Source organism: Anolis sagrei, chromosome 7 (assembly GCF_037176765.1).
Source record: "Anolis sagrei isolate rAnoSag1 chromosome 7, rAnoSag1.mat, whole genome shotgun sequence".
Lineage (NCBI taxonomy): Eukaryota > Metazoa > Chordata > Lepidosauria > Squamata > Dactyloidae > Anolis > Anolis sagrei.
In genome coordinates this window covers 11252587-11272395 of record NC_090027.1, presented here as the reverse complement: position 1 = coordinate 11272395, position 19809 = coordinate 11252587, and the positions used below count along the sequence as shown (strand labels likewise).

General features: G+C 45.3%; 2 protein-coding genes across 2 annotated transcripts in view; one reads left to right on the top strand and one right to left on the bottom strand.

Moving 5' to 3' along the window:
- The window catches only part of PLPBP (pyridoxal phosphate binding protein), an 18190-nt gene extending 4080 nt beyond the window's left edge, over positions 1-14110 (top strand). Inside the window, exons 3-8 of the mRNA XM_060787026.2 lie at positions 95-130; positions 4716-4791; positions 6419-6553; positions 6807-6949; positions 7052-7150; positions 9617-14110. Of these exons, the coding sequence (XP_060643009.2) occupies positions 95-130; positions 4716-4791; positions 6419-6553; positions 6807-6949; positions 7052-7150; positions 9617-9754 (627 nt within the window). The 3' untranslated portion in view covers positions 9755-14110. The remainder of the gene's footprint in view (positions 1-94; positions 131-4715; positions 4792-6418; positions 6554-6806; positions 6950-7051; positions 7151-9616) is intronic.
- A 1992-nt stretch (positions 14111-16102) lies between these two features.
- NSUN5 (NOP2/Sun RNA methyltransferase 5) lies at positions 16103-19590 on the bottom strand. Its single transcript, XM_060787293.2, has one exon. It carries the CDS (start codon positions 19559-19561, stop codon positions 18137-18139), a length of 1425 nt encoding a protein of 474 aa, XP_060643276.2. The 5' UTR covers positions 19562-19590; the 3' UTR covers positions 16103-18136.
- Positions 19591-19809: the final 219 nt, after the last annotated feature.

The following is a 19809-nucleotide window of genomic DNA, read 5'->3' as shown; positions in this document are numbered from 1 at the left end:
TCTTTGGCTCATCCCTGGCCCATTCATTGTAATGAGTCCCAATCAAAAGTTGTCAGTTTAACAAAAGTTAAATCCAATGTCTTGATTCCTGTAGGTCCAAGAATTACTGGAAAAAGCATCAGACTCAAGAGTAAGTACACTTGGATTTAAACCTTAACTTTTAAAGTTATTAAATGCATTATAACATTATTTAGATTTGCATTGTTTGATCTTTGATATACTTTTTAATACTGTTATTTAGATATACCCATTGTGCCATCGGAGCCCCATGTGGTGCAATGGGTTAAACCCTTGTGCCGACAGGACTTAAATCCGACAGGTCGGGGGTTCGAATCCAGGGAGAGCATGGATGAGCTCCCTCTGTCAGCTCCAGCTCCCCATGCGGGGACATGAGAGAGGCCTCCCACAAGGATGGTAAAACATCAAAACATTCGGACGTCCCCTGGGCAACATCCTTGCAGACGGCCAATTCTCTCACACCAGAAGCAACTTGCAGTTTCTCAAGTTGCTCCTAATACGAAAAAAAGACTATTTTTTATTAGGAGCCCCATGTGGTGCAATGGGTTAAACCCTTGTGCCGACAGGACTTAAATCCGACAGGTCAGAGGTTCGAATCCAGGGAGAGCATGGATGAGCTCCCTCTGTCAGCTCCAGCTCCCCATGCAGGGACATGAGAGAGGCCTCCCACAAGGATGGTAAAACATCAAAACATTCGGACATCCCCTGGGCAACGTCCTTGCAGACGGCCAATTCTCTCACACCAGAAGCGACTTGCAATTTCTCAAGTTGCTCCTAATATGAAAAAAATACTATTTTTTATTATTTTGATATTTTTTTAAATACTGCATATAGGTCTTCTACTGTGGATATAAATGTTCTAATAAATAAAATACACTGCATATTCTTGAATATAAACCCTTTGTGGCCATGTAGCATTCTCTCCTGCCGTTTCTCCTGCATCTGTGGCTAATGGCATCTTCAGAGGTTCTAAGTGGTGTGTGTGTGTGTACACACACACACACACACACACACACACACACACAGAGGAATCACTGAGTTGCTGTGAGTTTTTCAGGCTGTGTGGCCATGTAGCATTCTCTCCTGACGTTTCTCCTGCATCTGTGGCTAATGGCATCTTCAGAGGTTCTAAGTGGTGTGTGTGTGTGTATGTATATATATGTTTATATTCTTGTTTATATTCTTGAATATATGTTTATATTCTTGAATATAAACCCTTTTTCGTCAACATGATATGTATTTATTTACTTATTTACTTATTTACTTTATTTGTATACTGCACTCTCTCAGCCCATAGGCGACTCAGTGCGGTTTACAGCCAGGTCAATATACAAAGTGCACAACATTAGCATTTAAAACAGTAACTAAGGCAACTACATCAATATAACGATACATCAATACATCAATATAACATCAATACATCCATGTATAAACTATATTATACTATTATACTGCCAGGAATTATTATTATTATTATTATTATTATTATTATTATTATTATTATTATTTAGAATCATAGAATCAAAGAGTTGGAAGAGACCTCATGGGCCATCCAGTCCAACCCCATTCTGCCAAGAAGCAGGAATATTGCATTCAAATCACCCCTGACAGATAGCCATCCAGCCTCTGTTTAAAAGCTTCCAAAGAAGGAGCCTCCACCACACTCTGGGGCAGAGAGTTCCACTGCTGAACGGCTCTCACAGTCAGGAAGTTCTTCCTCATGTTATATGTTGCCCTTCTCACTCTGAAGGAGACTCAGAGCATAGTCCTGAGTTAGGACTTAGAAATCTTCTTCAGTTCACTTATGAACAGGATAATTCCAGTGAGTTAGGTACCTAACCCTAAAGCTGCCTCAGTTACATTTATACTTACATTAGTGTTGCCTCATCACATTTTTATTCCAAATAGCTTGGGGACCCGGAGGTGCCCGAGTTATTCAAAGAAGGCATTGTTTGTTTTGGGAAGTTTTCTAATATCACTTAGATAATTTGTAATGTTATTTTAAGGAAAAGGCCAGTCCTTGATTTTGTTTTTTTTTATGAATGCTCCCATTTGAAAATGCATTAGGATCTGGGTGAACTACAATTTCCATTATCATGGGTCAATCCTTCCCAAACCTTGCCAGTATTCAAAGTTGGCCATGTTGGATCTGTGTGCCAAGTTTGGTCCTGATATGTTGTTGGCTGCGTTCAGGGTTCTCTGGATAAGTGTGAACTACAACTCCCAGATTCCCAGGGAAACAACACCCAAACCCTGCCAGTATTCACAGTTGACCATGTTGGTTCTGTGTGCCAAGTTTGGCCCAGATCCGTCATCGGCTTGGTTTAGTGTTCTCTGGAGGCAGGTGAACTACAACTCTCAGATTCCCATGGCATTCACCCCCAAACCGGATATGCCATCAGCTGGAGACCCCTCCCCCCAGCACCAACTGTCACTCTGGGCCAGGGGACAGTTCCACCTTGTCTCCGTGTGCTATTCTAATAATATAATATAATATAATATTATATTATATTATATTATATTATATTATATTATATTATATTATATTATATTATATTATATATTATATATTGTATATACATATAATATTTATAATATTATAATGTAATGCAATATAATAATAATAATAATAATAATAATATATTATAATTATATATTTATATTACATGTAATATTACTAATAATATTAGAATATAGTGGTATGGGGCAATATAGCAATGTTTAATGCTGATATTGTACTATGCTAATAATGTAATATATTGTATGTAATATATACCTTGTAAGCCGCTCTGAGTCCCCATTGTCGTAAGTAAGTAAATAAATAAATAAATAAGTGTCGTAAATCAATAAATAAACCTTGCCAAGATTCAAAGTTGGCCATGTTGGGTCTGGGTGCCTAGTTTGGTCCAGATCCACCGTCGGCCGTGTTCATTGCTCTCTGGACATGGGTGAACTACAACTCCCAGATTCCCAGGGTAATAACCCCCAAAGCCTGCCAGTATGCACAGTTAACCATGATAGGTCTGGGTGCCAAGTTTGGTCCAGATCCATCGTCAGCTGGGTTCAGTGCTCTCTGAAGAAAAATGAACTACAACTCCCAGATTTCCAGAACAATCACCTTCAAACCCTGCCAGTATTCACAGTTGGCCAAGCTGGAATGTGTCCAGAGGAGGGCGACTAAAATGATCAAGGGTCTGGAGAACAAGCCCTATGAGGAGCGGCTTAGGGAACTGGGCATGTTTAGCCTGAAGAAGAGAAGGCTGAGAGGAGATATGATAGCCATGTATAAATATGTGAGAGGAAGCCACAGGGAGGAGGAGGGAGCAAGCTTGTTTTCTGCTTCCTTGGAGACTAGGACGTGGAACAATGGCTTCAAACTACAAGAGAGGAGATTCCATCTGAACATGAGGAAGAACTTCCTGACTGTGAGAGCCGTTCAGCAGTGGAACTCTCTGCCCCGGAGTGTGGTGGAGGCTCCTTCTTTGGAAGCTTTTAAGCAGAGGCTGGATGGCCATTTGTCAGGGGTGATTTGAATGCAATATTCCTGCTTCTTGGCAGAATGGGGTTGGACTGGATGGCCCATGAGGTCTCTTCCAACTCTTTGATTCTATGATTCTATGTTGGGTCTGTGCGGTAAATTTTGTCCAGATCTGGATTATATACAGCTGTGTGGAAGGGACCTCAGTTAGATTCTTAATAAATTGTTTAGTTTTTGCCGGACTTTTCCAACGGCACCTTTTTCTAGTTGTACATTTTGTACTAACCATGTATTAAATAAACCTGTTACAAATCCCTAAATATACATATATAGGGTATCTGTCCATTGAAAACGCACTATGAATGACATTGGGTGACATTTGTACTAACCATGCACTTAAAAAACCTGATAGAAATTCCTAAATAGATGTATATAGGGCAGTGTTTCTCAACCTTCCTAATGCCGTGACCCTTTAATACAATTCCTCATGTTGTGATGACCCCCAACCATAAAATTATTTTCGTTGCTACTTCATAACTAATTTTGCTACTGTTATGAATCGTAATGTAAATATCTCATATACAGGATGTATTTTCATTCACTGGACCAATTTAACACAAATACCGAATATGCCCACATTTGAATACTGGGGGTGGGAGGGATTGGTATTGGCATTTTGGAGTTGCAGTTGCTGGGATATATAGTTCACCCACAATCAAAGAGCATTCTGAACTCCACCAATGATGGAATTGAAGGAAACATGAGACACGGAACTCCCATGAACAACAGAAAATACTGGAAGGGTTTGGTGGGCATTGTCCTTGAGTTTTGGAGTTGTAGTTCACCTACATCAAGGGAGCACTGTGGACTCAAACAATGATACGTCTAGACCAAACTTGACACAAATACTCAAAATGCCCAAATGTGAACACTGGTGGAGTTTGTGGAAAATAGACCTTGACATTTGGAGATTGTAGTTGCTGGGATTTATAGTTCACCTACAATCAAAGAGCCCTCTGAACTCCACCAATGATAGAATTGGGGCAAACTTCCCACACAGAACCCTGTGTTTTCTGATAGTCTTTGGGGACCCCTCTGACACCCCCTCGTGACACCCCGCAGGGTTGAGAAACGCTGATATAGGGTATCTGTCTGTTGAAAATGCACTGTGAATGGCATTGGATGCTAACATTTATTCACTCTTGATTTTTCTCCCCAGATTCTCTCTTCGTGTCCAGACATCAAGTGGCATTTCATAGGCCACCTGCAGAAGAACAATGTCAACAAACTGATAGGTAAACACAACTTGGTTTTGATGCTATTTATTTATCGTGTCATCCGCAACCAGAACATTGTATTTGTATTGGTTTTGATGCTGATTTGGGAGTTTAAAAAATGTACTCTTCATGTGCTGCGTTAAGGAAATGTAAATGTTGTGAATAAAGTTTTGATGCACAGCATAAGACATAGGAAGTGATTGGGCTCCTATGTCTGTGGCGGGATGGGGCACAACTGGCTGGGAGACAGCTGCATTAAGATCACTACTGACCGAAATGTCATGAGTTCGAAGACAGCCTAGGTCGGAGTGAGCTTCCGACTAATTTGTGTAGCTTGTTGTCGACCTTTGCAGCCCGAAAGACAATTGCATCTGTTTTTGTGGCTCAGTCTGAGTCTGAATCTGAGACTGAACTGTCTGGGCCTTCTGAGCCTGACTTTCCGCAGGATGACGATGAGGCTGATGGGTTACAGATTTGTGTACATGTTCCAGACGGGGCTGATAGTGTGGCTCCTGAAGAGGAAACAGCAAGTCTGTTCCCCGGAGAAAGGAATGTGCATTTAGATAAAGATAGTGAAACTCCACAACCGCAGGTGGAGGGTGATCAGGCCCAGCTGGGCCAAGATAATGAGTTGTCCAGCTTTGAAGATAATAGTGAATTAATGAGTAGACATGATCGTTTACAATTAAGGGTTCGCAGAAGCTCACGCCTTGCAAGCAAGCGTGAAGCCAAAGGTCAACGCAATGCTTTCATGTCAGGCAAACTTATTTTATGATGTAGCCAACAGGCATTTCCAGTCAGTCCAATGTTGCTCTTTCCCTGTTAACTTCTGTGGAATTACCTTGGCTTTTGCGGAACGCTTCTGGCTTCTCTGAGACTTGGATTTTGATCCTGATGTTACCTGTCTACCATGGACTCTTGTTAGACCATTGCTAAGGGATTATGCTTCATGTTATTTGCCTTTGGATCTTGGGAACTTTGCCTTTGCATTTAAGACTCTGTTTTGCCTATTGAACTTTTGCATCTTTATTTATCTGTTTTGATTTTGCTTTTTCTCAATAAATTACAAAACCTTGGTGTGTGGTGGTGTCTTGAGCAAGGTGAAAACTACCCTGTGAGTTGTGACATCTGTCAAGTAGGAAATTTAGGTACCACTTATGTGGAGAGGCTAATTTAACTAATTTACAAGGCCATAAAAATCTCCAGCAAGCATGCAAAGAATGAGGAAGTACTTCATCATTGTCACAAATAGACGGTGAAGCGACAGCTCCCCTGGTGGCCAGAATACCTTCAAGAAAAGCTGGAATGTTAAATAGCCTCTGAGTGTCTGTCTATATATGTTTTATGTCTATGGCAATGAATATTTGCCATGTATATGTACATTATAATCCGCCCTGAGTCCCTTGCAGGGTGAAAAGGGTGGAAAATAAATACGATAGATAGATAGATAGATAGATAGATAGATAGATAGTGGGTTGAGTTTTCACACAAGAGAGCCTTATACGGGGCGAAAGGCAACCTCAAGACCACTCTTTACACAAGAGCAAGTTGCCAGTTGTCTCCCTTCACCAATGTAAGATAATTCTTGTTTGTTGGGTTCGTGTGTAAGCCAATCGTTGCTCAAATTGCCTTTTTATGTCTTTAGGGGTGCCTAACCTATTCATGCTGGAAACAGTGGATTCCCTTAAACTGGCAGACAGAGTGAATGCTTCTTGGCAGAAGAAGGGCTGTTCGGAGAAGCTAAAAATCATGGTTCAAATAAACACTAGTGGAGAAGACAGTAAGTATACTGCCTCTGGCAATGCTACATAAAGGATATTGTGAAGGTTGAGTTTAGATACACTATGGCTTCCGCTGGGGAGATTTAGATGAATGAAGTCTCTCATGGGAACCACAAGGGCATCTAGAAGGTCCCCATGTTTGATGCCCTCAGGGTAGAACCCAAGGAAGTGCTCATGTTAGTAGCAAAGGTTAAATAAATGAAATCAGTGCAAACATGTCATATACAAATAAACATGACTTCTCTTTGAAAGGTAAACATGGCCTCCCTCCTGGAGAAACTGTGACGACGGTGGCGCACATCCTCCAGAAGTGTCCTGGCCTGGAATTTGTGGGCCTGATGACCATTGGCAGCTTTGGGCATGACCTCAGTATGGGGCCCAATCCTGACTTCCAGGTACATCTGATGTGTCATAGGAAATAGGGATTGTCCTGCATGAGGTTTGGCTTTTAAATAAAAAGGGGAGAGCTTAGCAGTATTTTTCCTCTCCTTCTCTAGATGTTAATATCGCTGCGTCAGGAGATGTGCGACAAACTCAACATCCCCATTGAAAACGTTGAGCTCAGCATGGGGATGTCTACAGACTTCCAGCACGCAGTAAGTTGGCTTTGTTTTTGCCACTGTTTATTGTAGCAGCATTTTGCATTTGCTGTCTTTCCTATTTGACAGCCACTATTGGATTTATAATAAATACGTATTATACTTTTATGAATGATTGCAGTTTCTACAAGTGCTGTATGTGCAGATCCCCCCCCCCCCTTTTTTTTTTTGGTGGGGAAAGGATACGTTGGGAGAGTTCACTGCTATTCCAGTTTGTTTATTTATTTATTTGTTTGTTTGTTTGTTTGTTTGTTTACGGCATTTATATGCCGCCCTTCTCACAATATCAGTATTATATATTGTGTATTATAATATATATAATATATAATAATAATATATAATATATAATAATAATATATAATATATAATAATCTATAATATATATATTATATATTACTATATTGTACTATACCATTATATTGTAATGTTATTAGTAATATTCCATGTAATATAAAATATATAATTTTAATATATTATTAGTAGTAGTATATCATATTACATTATAATATTATAAATATTATATGTATATACAATATATTGTATTAGATATTATATTACTAGCTGTACCCGCCATGCATTGCTGTGGCCAACCTTCCCTCCCTCTTTCTCTCCTATCTTCCCTCTTTTTCTTTCCATTCTTCTTTCTTCCTTCTCTACCTGTTTCTTTTCTCGCTTCCTTTGCTTTTTGGTTCCATCCTTCCTTGTCTCTTTCCTTCCTTCCCTCCCTCTTTCTCTCTTTCATCCTTCTCTCCTTCCTTCCCTCTTTCACTTTTTTATTTCTTTCTCTCCTTCCTTCTCTACCTTTCTTTCTCTCCTTCTTTCCCTTCTTCTTTCTTCCTTCTCCACTTGTTTCTTTTCTCGCTTCCTTTGCTTTTTGGTTCCATCCCTCCTTGTCTCTTTCCTTCCTTCCTTCCCTCCCTCTTTCTCTCTTTCGTTCCTTCTCTCCTTCCTTCCCTTTCTCACTGTTTTATTTCATTCCCTCCTTCCTTCCTTCTCTTTCTTTCTTTCCTTCTTTCCCTCTTTCTCGCCCTCCTTCTGTCCTTTTTTCCTTCCTTCCTTCTTTCCTTCCTTCCTTCCTTCCTCCCTCCCTTCCCTCCCTCCCTCCCTCCCCCCTCCCCCCTCCCTCCCCCTTTCTGTGTATGTGTTTTGTGTGTGTATATATGTGTGTATATATTTCTGTATATATTTGTGAATATGTGTATATATGTGTGTTTGTGTACATATAGGGCTTTGCGCATGTGTTGTAATGTATTTTTGTGGGTTTTTTTTTTTTTGCTTTTTAAGTCTCTTTTGCTGTGTTTTCCAGTGTTTTTATGAGTGGTGGTCACTTGTTGGCCTAATAGATGTATTGTGTCCAAATTTTGTGTCAATTCATCCAGTGGCTTTGAGTTATGTTAATCCCACAAATGAACATTACATTTTATTTATATAGATATTATATTATATTATATTATATTATATTATATTATATTCATAGCACAGGAGGCAAGGTGGAACTGTCCCCTACCCCCCGCCCTTCACTCTGGCCCAGAGCTGCCAATGGTGCTGGGTGGAGGGGTCCCCAACTGATGACATATGCAGGAAACAAGATGGAACTGTCCCCTAGTCCCCTCTCTCTTCACTCTTGCTCAGAGCAGCAGTTGGTGCCCGGGAGGGTCCCCCAACTGATGACATATGCAGGAGACAAGATGGAACTGTCCCCTGGTCCCCTCTCTCTTCAGTCTGGTCCAGAGCAGGCGTTGCTGCTGGGTGGAGGGGTCCCCAACTGATGACATATGCAGGAGAAAAAGTAGAACTGTCCCCTGGCCCCCCTGTCTTCATTCTTGCCCAGAGCGGCAGTTGGTGCCGGGGAAGAGGGGGGGGGTCCCCAACTGAAGACATATGCAGGAGACAAGATGGAACTGTCCCCTGGCCCCCTCTGTCTTCCCTCTTGCCCAGAGCGGCAGTTGGTGAGGGGGGGGGGGGGGGGGTAGGAATTGCTGACATATCCAGGAGACAAGATGTAATTGTCTCCTGGCCCCCCTCTCTTCACTCTTTTCCACAGTGGCAGTTAGTCCTGGGGGGAGGGGTCTCCAACTGATGACATATCCAGGAGACAAGATGGAACTGTCCCCTGACCCCCTCTATCTTCACTCTGGCCTAGAGTGGCAGTTCTGATAGATGTGCTCTTTCAGACCCAAATTCCTACCCAAGTGTGAATACTGTGTGATCCAAAGTATTATCTGTTTTCATTATCCAAAATAGAATATATAATACTAATATTATCAATGATGTATTAGTACTATGCTAATAATATAGTATGTTGTATGTACATATGACTTGTATGCCACTCTGAGTCCCCTTCGGGGTGAGAAGGGTGGCATATATATGTCGTAAATAAATAAATATTGGGAGCAGTGCAGTCTGCACTAACGCGAGAGAAACTGGTCCCACGCCTGTCCTTTTGCTTTTCCTTCCGCACAGATTGAAGTCGGATCCACCAATGTTCGGATTGGGAGCACCATCTTCGGAGAACGCGATTATTCCAACAAACCTTCCAGCGACAAAGCCCCAAGAGAGATCAAAGACAAACGGGAGAATTTGGCGGTGCAAGAGCATTAGCTGAGGAGGCCCAAGGGATTTCCACAGCTGAGGGAATCCGGTCTGGTGGACCTTACTATGCACTTGACTTTCCCTTTGCGCTGACAGCTGTGGGGCACTATCAGGTAACCAGAGAGTGTCGCAGGCACTCCGTCACCTGTAACTTTATTCCTGTGTCCATAGAGATTGGAATTTTTTTTCTTAAACAAACCAGCAAATCAACACCTGTGATTGACAAGTGACTTTTGGTACCTTAGCTACCATGACTTTAGATAGCTATACCAGATAACCAGCTGACTTAAGCCCTACTAGGTTTGGACAGGAAACATTTTCAGCCATAACCATTGCACATTGATTACTAACAGGAGAAATGTTTAGTTTTTTGATTGTTTTCTTCCACTTAGGCTAACCATTCCTCTTTGAAGGGATACTTTAAGATCATATCATATTTTTGTTTCCTTTCCCTGCTTTACAAACCCGATTCACCCACCTCCCAAGCAAAACGATGGTTGGAAGTGTCTGGCTCTGCCGCTGACGTGTTGTGTAATCTTGGCCAAGTCACTTACGTAACCATGCTGTGCCTGCATCCCCTCTCTGAGAAATGGGATTGACCTACCTCACGTGGCGAACCCAAAGGTTTGCCATGCATGGAAAGTTCTTTGAAATGCCTCCTTGTTACCATCAGAGGAAATGCAGTAACGATGGAGAAGGCCAGGCGTCATCTGATGCACACAATTGGGTGCGTGTGAGAGAAATAGGGCACCGGGAGAGGCAGGTCTGCACATGGCATGTACTCAAAAGTATTGTCGCCCCATGTTACAAACCACCCCTTAAGTTGGAAAACAAAAACATCACCACCATCTTAAATGCAGGGTCCCAAGTGGCAAAACCTAACCAGGAGCTGTGTCCCATCTGTACATAGTGCTCTGTCACCTTTCAAAGAGATCCTGTTAAACCAGCCATGACTCTGCCTTTCTGAATATCTCATCCTCCTTCTGCAGCACCCCCCTCTCAGTGACAATGTTTACAGTGGAGTCTGTTTTGTATCTTAATATGTTGACAATCTACTTCTACTGCTGCTATAAATGACTTTAGGTCCCATAGAAATAGGCCTCCTCCTCCCTTAGGCCCGCCTTCTCGCTTTTCCCCAGCGCAGAAAAAGCTTCCAGCATTGCGTGATTTTAGGTTCATCTAGGTAGCTCACTAAGGGAGAAACCATCCATCAGTGGTGTAGAATAGTATCATATATCCCAGGGTACTAGACAACTTTTTAGGCCTGGAAAATCATAAGAAAAGTTGGGGCTCATCTAGTATGCCGGATTGTTGTTTTTTTTGTCGTGTCAGGAGTGATTTGAGAAACTGCAAGTTGCTTCTGGTGTGAGAGAATTGGCAGTCTGCAAGGACGTTGCCCAGGGGACACCCGGATGATTTTGATGTTTTTATCATCCTTGTGGGAGGTTTCTCTCATGTCCCCGCATGAGGAGCTGGAGCTGATAGAGGGAGCTCATCTGTCTCTCCCCGGATTCAAACCTGCGACCTGTCAGTCTTCAGTCCTGCCAGCACAGGGGTTTAACCCACTGCGCCACCAGGGGCTCCAGTGCCAGGTATAAAATTATGCCAGGTATAAAATTAACATAATAATAATTAAAAGAAAAGAATAAAATCCAACTACCTTAGGAAGGAGGGAGGAGGACTGGCAGGCCGTATTGCCATGGGGGGTGATCGTCCATTCGGCTGTCCCCGCGGTCCCTGCCACTCACCTCTTCTAAAGGTCACTAGGCTCACCTTAGGTCCAAGGAAGCACCTCCATTCTTTCCTGACTCCTTCGTTGGGTTCAGCGAGCCATGCCCGTGCCTCAAAGCACTGGCAATCCTGGGCTTTAGCCCTCTTGGATGGAGGGTGCGCGTGTCGGCGGTGCAAGGAAGCCCTTGAGTCCGAAGACAGAAACTACAGCTCCCAGAATGCCTCAGCAAGCCCATTCCAGGCACGCTAGGCTCACCTTAGGCCCAAGGAAGTGCCTCCATAGTTTCCTGACTCCTTCGTTGGGTTCAGCGAGCCATGGCCGTGCCTCAAACCACTGGCAATCCTGGGCTTTAGCCCTCTTGGATGGAGGGTGCGTGCATCGGCGGTGCAAGGAAGACCTCGAGTCCGAAGACAGAAACTACAGCTCCCAGAATGCCTCAGCAATCCCATCCCAGGCACGCTAGGCTCACCTTAGGCCCAAGGAAGCACCTCCATAGTTTCCTGACTCCTTCGTTGGGTTCAGCGAGCCATAGCCGTGCCTCAAACCACTGGCAATCCTGGGCTTTAGCCCTCTTGGATGGGCGGTGTGTGTATCGGCGGTGCAAAGAAGCCCCTCGAGTCCGAAGACAGAAACTACGACTCCCAGAATGCCTCAGCAATCCCATCCCAGGCACGCTAGGCTCACCTTAGGCCCAAGGAAGCTCTCCATAGTTTCCTGACTCCTTCGTTGGGTTCAGCGAGCCATGGCCGTGCCTCAAAGCACTGGCAATCCTGGGCTTTAGCCCTCTTGGATGGAGGGTGCGTGCATTGGCGGTGCAAGGAAGACCTCGAGTCCGAAGACAGAAACTACGGCTCCCAGAATGCCTCAGCAAGCCCATCCCAGGCATGCAGCCACCCAGGACTGCAGGCTTCCTTGCGCCTTCGGATGATAGTCACTTGCTATTCCGCCGGCATTGACTCTCCCATGTCATCCATCCCGAGTCCCTCCATGCTGGAGGCATGTGAGGAAGAGGCAGAGAGCTTGGCGCTGGCTCCACCTCCACCTTTGGGCCATACCTCCCTCTGCCTTCAGACTCGAGGGCTTCCTTGTGCCGCACACACCCTCCATTCAAGAGGGGTTCTTATACCCCGCTACCATCTCCCGCAGGACTCGGAGCGGCTTACAAGAGGCCAAGCCCAATAACATATTGAAAACAATAACAGCAAAACAATAAATAACTCTTAAAAAGCAAAACAATACAATAATAACACAACACATTTTAAAAACATGAGGCAGGGCCAAATGTGAAAGGTTTAAAAGTTAAAAGCTGGGAAGTTCAAAGGGGATAGGAGGAATATTTTGGGAAAGGTGGACGTGCAGACAGTTCTAAATCTCTCATAAAGTGCATTAAGGACATATTGCTTAGGATTCCTTATTCTGGGAAGGCACACCATGTTTTCAAGCTCCTTCTAAAAACTGCCAGTGTTGGGGCCTGCCTGATGTCCTTGGGGAGGGAGTTCCAGAGTCGCGGGGCCACCACCGAGAAGGTGGTCTCTCGTTCTCACCAATCGCGCCTGTGAAGCAGGTGGGATCATGAGCAGGGCCTCACCAGATGAACGAAGAGATCGTGTGGGTTCGTATACAGAAATGCGGTCACGAAGGTAGATGGGTCCCAAACCGTTTAGGGCTTTGTAGGTAAGCATCTACACCTTGAATTGGGCCCGGAAAATGAATGGCAGCCAATGGAGCTCCTTAAACAGGAGGGTTGACCTCTCCCTGTAAGGAGCACCAGTTAACAGCCTGGCTGCCGGCCGCTGTACCAACTGGAATTTCCGGGCCGTTTTCAAGGGCAGCCCCACGTAGAGTGCTAAAGTCCAGGATCTCCAGTGCAATAGCGATGGCGCTCTGGAGCTGCCTGAGAAGGCAGGAAGCCTTGCTGCCTTGGTGCAACCAGCGGCAGCCCCTGCTTCAAGGCAGGGCCATGGCTTGCTGAACCTATCAAAGAAGTCAGGAAACTACGGAGGAGCTGAATGCAAAGTCGTCTTAAACGGCGAGTATATCCCCAACTCTGTATTTTGAGATGAAATGTTGGGGGGTCGTCTTATAGCCCCAGTCGCCTTGTATTCCGGAATATACGGTAGTTCTCAGACTTTGATCTTCTAACATTTGGGGGGGGGGGGGGATTCAGTGCTCAGAATCCCCAAACTATGAAATTTGCAGAAGTTCAAAATCCCCAGACATTTGGAGGGACAAAGGATGTGAACCATTGGTGTAGAAATCATGCGAGTTCAATCCCCATCATCTCTAGCAAAAAAAGCTCAGGTTATAGATGTTGGGAGTGATTTCTGCCATTTGGAAAGTTATACTGACCAATAGTTTGACTTGGCGAAAGGCAGCTTCCTTCATCCCTAGATGTGGGGGTCACTTTGTTTTTCACACCCCATGGATACAACTGCAGAGAACCAGGCGCGCCATCCACGTCTCCTGCCCCACTCCGTAGGTGCAGTGCTAAACACCGTCCCAGCTGCTCTCTCCCCTGAGCTCCACAGTGCAGTGTTTTCATTGTGTGTGAAGAATAAAACTAGTTGTGGATCCAAATACCGTACCATCTGTGCCAGTTACTAAGCTATTAAAAGATGTTATTTTTTTCCTGATCCTGGTGTTGTGACTTGCTTACAAAGGGAAAAAGCAGGGGCTGTGGGCTTGCACTTGGCTGGACAAATTGTCTCATTCTGTCAAAAGGACAAGAAGGTCTTGTTCCAGAGGGTTCCTGGCTGTCCAGCCAAAAATACAAAGACGTTTTGAAAAGCTCTTAGATCACCCTCCTTGGGCTGGTCTTGGAGACTGATTTTGCAAAGGCAAATCATAGTAAGTCTTGCAAAAACACCTGATTAACATGCTGAGAAGGTGGCTAAGGGGGCAGAGACACAGAGGTCCAAGGATGCTGGTGGTCAGCTATGGGCGTTGACAGAGTGCCCATAGACTGGGAGAAGGAATATGGCATAGAAATGAGGGGGAAAGGGTGGATTTTCAGAAGTACTTTGCACAGCAAAGAGTGGAAATAAGTGTCAGTCTTACAAATACATCTTGAAATACATTTGTTTAGGATTATCTGATTACCCATAGGTAAAGGTTACCCCTGACACGAAGTCTAGTCGTGTCTGACTCTGCGTAATAAAATGTGTTGTTGTTATTATTATTATTATTATTAATTATAATAAGGTAAAAGTTTCCCTTGACATTGTCAAGTCATGTCCAACGCAAGGGGGGGGGGTTGCTCATCTCCATTTCTAAGCCGAAGAGCTGGCGTTGACCGTAGACACCTCCAAGGCCATGTGGCCAGCATGACTGCATGGAGTGCAGTTACCGTCCCACAGAAGCAGTACCTATTGATTTACTCAGATTTGCATGTTTTTAAACTGCTAGGTTGGCAGAAGCTGGGGCTAACAGGGAGAGCTCAGCCTGCTCCCCAGATTCATACCACCAACCTTTCGGTCAGCAAATTCAGCAGCTCAGCAATTTCACCTGTCACACCACCAGGGAACCCCTCTGATTATCCATATTTTGTTGAGAAAAGTTAACAATCTATAAATTATTAAATATCAACATTAGCTAATGTTTCTCATATATTTTTCCTTAGCCATCTTTATTTTTATTGATATTTGGTGAAATTATGAATGGATCAAACTGGATGGTGAACAAAGTGAGTTTGGCCTAGGTGCCTGAGTTTTGAGAAGCATATATGAACTGGGCACTAGATTGCAGAGGTCCCTAGCTTTCTGAATAGTCACAGCCCAGGTTTTATTTCTGAAAGAGTTCGGCTTTGGGAATTTCTTGCCTAACAGAAGTGGGAGCAGAGCAATTAGCGGGAACAGAACATCAGGGTAGTGTGTGTCCCTTTTATAATTCAAACAAGAGCTCTGTTTTTCTTAAGGATTCTTGAGATAATAATGTCTTGTTCCAACCTTTTTATGAGAACAGGCTTAAAAAAACTGAATTCACTGAGAACAAGTATTGTGCTAGTTTGGCCACCCTGTTTCAAAAGCAACATCATTTAAATGGCACGACCAAATTTTAGCCAATATACTAAATCCAAAGGTTTCCCCTCACAATAAGTCAAGACTAGTCCGACTCAGGGGTCATACTCATCTGCATTTCTAAGCCAAAGAGCAGGTGTCATCCATAGACACCTCTAAGGTCATGTGGCCAGCATGACTGTATGGAGCACCATTACCTTCCCGCAAAAGCAGTACCTATTGATCTACTCAAACTGCTAGGTTGGCAGAAGCTGGACCTAGCAGCAGGAGCTCACCCTGCTCCCTGGATTCAAACCACCAACCTTTTGGTCAGCAAGTTCAGCAGCTCAGCAGTTTAACCCACTGCACTACCACATTCTTCATACAAAATATACCAGTGGCTTAAAAATAGGTCTGCAGGGGGCTCCTGCATATCAGTTTCTCAGACTCTTAAAGACAGGATCATGCTCATACAAACATATCAGAGTGACTGTAAGGATACAGTAAGGATGTAGTGACGTTAGAATCTGCAACATTTGTGTTGGTTGTTGGATCAGAAACCACACTTCTCCCACACTCATTTTCATTGACACTAAAAACACAAAATATCAGAATGGGTAAAACACTTCATTCAGGTATGTTCTTTTCGTTTAATTTACACAACCACTATCACAATATAAAATATACAAATCCCAACCATACAACTTAAAACAAATAACATAGCCTGCATGGAATGGCTGCTAATAGCAAAAGGCACTGTCATCTTGTCAGCAGAAAAATGCAGGCTATTTATCTTTGGTAATAATCACCCATGGTAAGGGATCGTGGGAGTTTCAGTCCAAAGTATATGGAAGAGGCTGAGCTGAGGAAGACTAGATTATAAAATAATTATATTCTGATAATCCTATGCTTTGTTTTTGCATGTGAGAGAAACGCACAGGCATCTGCCAAATCTCCAGTCAAGAGAGTTTAAACTGTTTGTGGTCCAGGTGTGTTGGTATTATTTCCCATCAGGCACAGATGGATAATAGGAGCTGCATGCCAGATTCCTGTTTTCCTGATTCCTATTTTACACTGTTAAGACAACAGATGAGTGTAAGTAGGTCTCACGTTTTGAATTAATTATCAAAATGGCAATATGGTGGTCTTTTAAGAAATGAACAATCATTCCACTCTACAGGAACCACAAAACCAAGGTCAATTCATTTTCTCTCTCAACCCTATTTCCTTTTTAGTAACAGAGGAATGGAAGTGATTATTTTTTTAAGTTACCAGGTAAGAACCTTTGACAATGAGGCAAACATAACCCTCATGGTGAGCCATCTCGTAATTCAAATAAGTAAAGATACAAAGCCTTGTGCTTTCCATATAATTTACATTACAACTTCCACAACAACTCCACTAAGCTTCAAGGCAGCATATCCCACTGCTTGATGGCTTACCATCACAAAGTCCTAATCAGTGGTTCTCAACCTGTGGGTCCCCAGGTGTTTTGGCCTACAACTCCCAAAATCCCAGCCAGTTTACCAGCTGTTAAGATTTCTGGGAGTTGAAGGCCAAAACATATGGGGACCCACAGATTTGAGAATCGATGGTTTAGATGGAAAAGCGATGCAATATACCCATACCCCTGATGGTCAGCTCAACTGTAAACTCCTCTAACCACACAATTATAGCATTTTTATTCCTCTTTGACTGCCATCCGTCCTATGGAACCCTGGTATTGGCAGTTTAGGAAGTGATACTCAGGGAAACAAATCCTAGAGTTCCACAGGATAGAGGAGCCATGGCAGCTAAACTGTAATATGAAAATTATAATTGCATAGTGCATTGGTTCTCAACCTGGTGTTTTGGCCTACAACTCCCAGAAATCCTAGCCATTTACCAGCTGTTAGGATTTCTGGGAATTGAAGGCCAAAACCATCTGGGAATCCACAGATTGAGAACCACTGCCATAGTGTAAATAGCCTCAAAGTCTTTCTGTGGCAGTTGAGGTATTGGGAACATTAGGTCTTGCAGATATTACTGGATCCCAATTCCTACCAGGAGTAGGAATTGAGGGAGTAGCAGTACATCAACAAACACAGAGATACACTGCATTGCTTGTTCAGTGGAGCTTGTTTCTTTTTCTTCTTTTTCTTGGGTTTGTCAGCTCCTCCTTGGCTGCCAGTTTCAGGGAGCACTGTCAGGGAGCTCTGGCCCTCAGTTCCCACCTGCCGCCTTTCCATCACCGCCACAAAGAACCCATTGGTCAGCATTTCTTTGGGCGATGCTCAGAGGCAGCACTTGGCCTCTGCGAAGACCCCTAGGCCCCGAGGGGTCCAAGAAGGGAGGGCTTCCACCAGCCGGAAATGTTCTCCATGCTGTTCTAGGATATCGCGCACCACCTCCTCATTCTCCTCCTAGTGCAAGGAGCAGGTGGAATACACCAAACGGCGCAGAGCTGGGAATTTCAAGGCGTGCACAAGCATCCTGCGCTGGAATCCGGCCAGCGCCTGCAACCTTTGGGCGTCCGTTTCCTCCTCCTCTTCGTATGGCAGCCGGCCCACTATGCCAAACCTGCTGCAGGATGGATCCAGAAAGATGTATTGTACTCGGCTGTATTTGGGATCGCCAGGATCGGTTATCAAGAAGTCCTGGTGCATTTGGAAAGATATTGCTTACTCAGTGGAGCTTCTGTTTCTTTTTCTTCTTCTTCTTGGGTTTGTCAGCTCCTCCTTGGCTGCCAGTTTCAGGGAGCACTGTCGGGGAGCTCTGGCCCTCAGTTCCCACCTGCCGCCTTTCCATCACTGCCACAAAAAACCCACTGGTCAGCGTTTCTTTGGGCGATGCTCGGAGGCAGCACTTGGCCTCTGCGAAGACCCCTAGGCCCCGAGGGGTCCAAGAAGGGAGGGCTTCCACCAGCTGGAAATGTTCTCCATGCTGCTCCAGGACATCGCGCACCACCTCCTCGTTCTCCTCCTGGTGCAAGGAGCAGGTGGAATACACCAAACGGCGCAGAGCTGGGAATTTCAAGGCGTGCTCAAGCATCCTGCGCTGGAACCCGGCCAGTGCCTGCAACCGTTGGGCGTCTGTCTCCTCCTCTTCATACGGCAGCCGGCCCACTATGCCAGACCCGCTGCAGGACGGATCCAGGAGGATGTATTGCACTCGGCTGTATTTGGGATCGTTGGGATCAGTTGTTAAGAAGTCCTGGTGTGCCAGCTCATGGCAGGTGGAACCAGCCCTGGCCAACATGGTGCTCATAGTGGACAGGCGCTTGGCATCGATGTCGAAGGCAAAGATGCGCCCTTTGTTGCGCATGATGGCGGCCAAGTGGCTGGTCTTGTTGCCGGGAGCGGCGCAGGCGTCAAGAACGTGAGACCCGGATGGCGGGTCAAGGAGGAAAGCCGGGAGGCAGCTGGCCTTGTCCTGGAGGATAATGTGCCCTGCTTTGTAGAGCTGATCCTGGTGGAAATCCGTCCCTGAAGGGAAGACAAGCAATCCAGGGAGGTGGGGGTCCAAAAGGAAGGATTTCCCGGCCAAGGAGGCGACCTCCTTCATCTCAGGGGTGGCCCTTCCTAGGTAAACAAAGCCCTGGCGCTTGAAGTAGTCCACGACGTCATCAGCGCGCGCCTTGAGTGTGTTGACTCGAACATAGCGCGGCGGGGTGCAGTTCCGGTCTCCGCCAGCAGGGGCCGCCAGGAGGTCTTGGTCTTGGCTGACTCCCCGGCGCACCTTGAGGCGGGCCAGCTCGGCCTGCAGGCGAGCCCGGTGCTTCAGCAGCGCCGCCTTCCAAGGCCCGCCTCCCCGCAGGCCTCTCCCGAAGAGCAGGTCGTAGGCCAGGACCTTCGCCACCTGAGGAGGGAGCTTCTTCTCCGCGCGGAGCAGGCCCGACGCCTCGAACAAGGCCTCCAGCACGGGACCGAAGCGGAGCGTCTCCGAGACCAGCGCCAGGAGCAGGCGAGGCCCAGGAAAGCCGCTCCCGTAGACCAGGCCCTTCAGGGAGCCCGAGCGCTGCTCCAGCCCCGACAGCACCGAGGCGGCGGCCGCGTAGAGCCCGGGACCCGAGCCCTTGCCCACGCCGGCGCGCCCTCGCTTCTCCCTCATGGCCCCACAGACCGGTCTCTTCGCGAGGTCTCAGGGCGCATGCGCAACTTAGGGAGGGAGGAGGGAGGGAGGGAGAAGACTGCGCCTGCGCACAAGGATTGAAGCTCATCATTTATTTCATTTACTAGCCATCCCCTGCCAGGTGTTGCTGTGGCCCAGTCTGGTGATCTGGAAAATAAAATAATAATAATAACAATAATAATAATAACAATTGTTGTTGTTGTTGTTCATTCGTTCAGTCGTCTCCG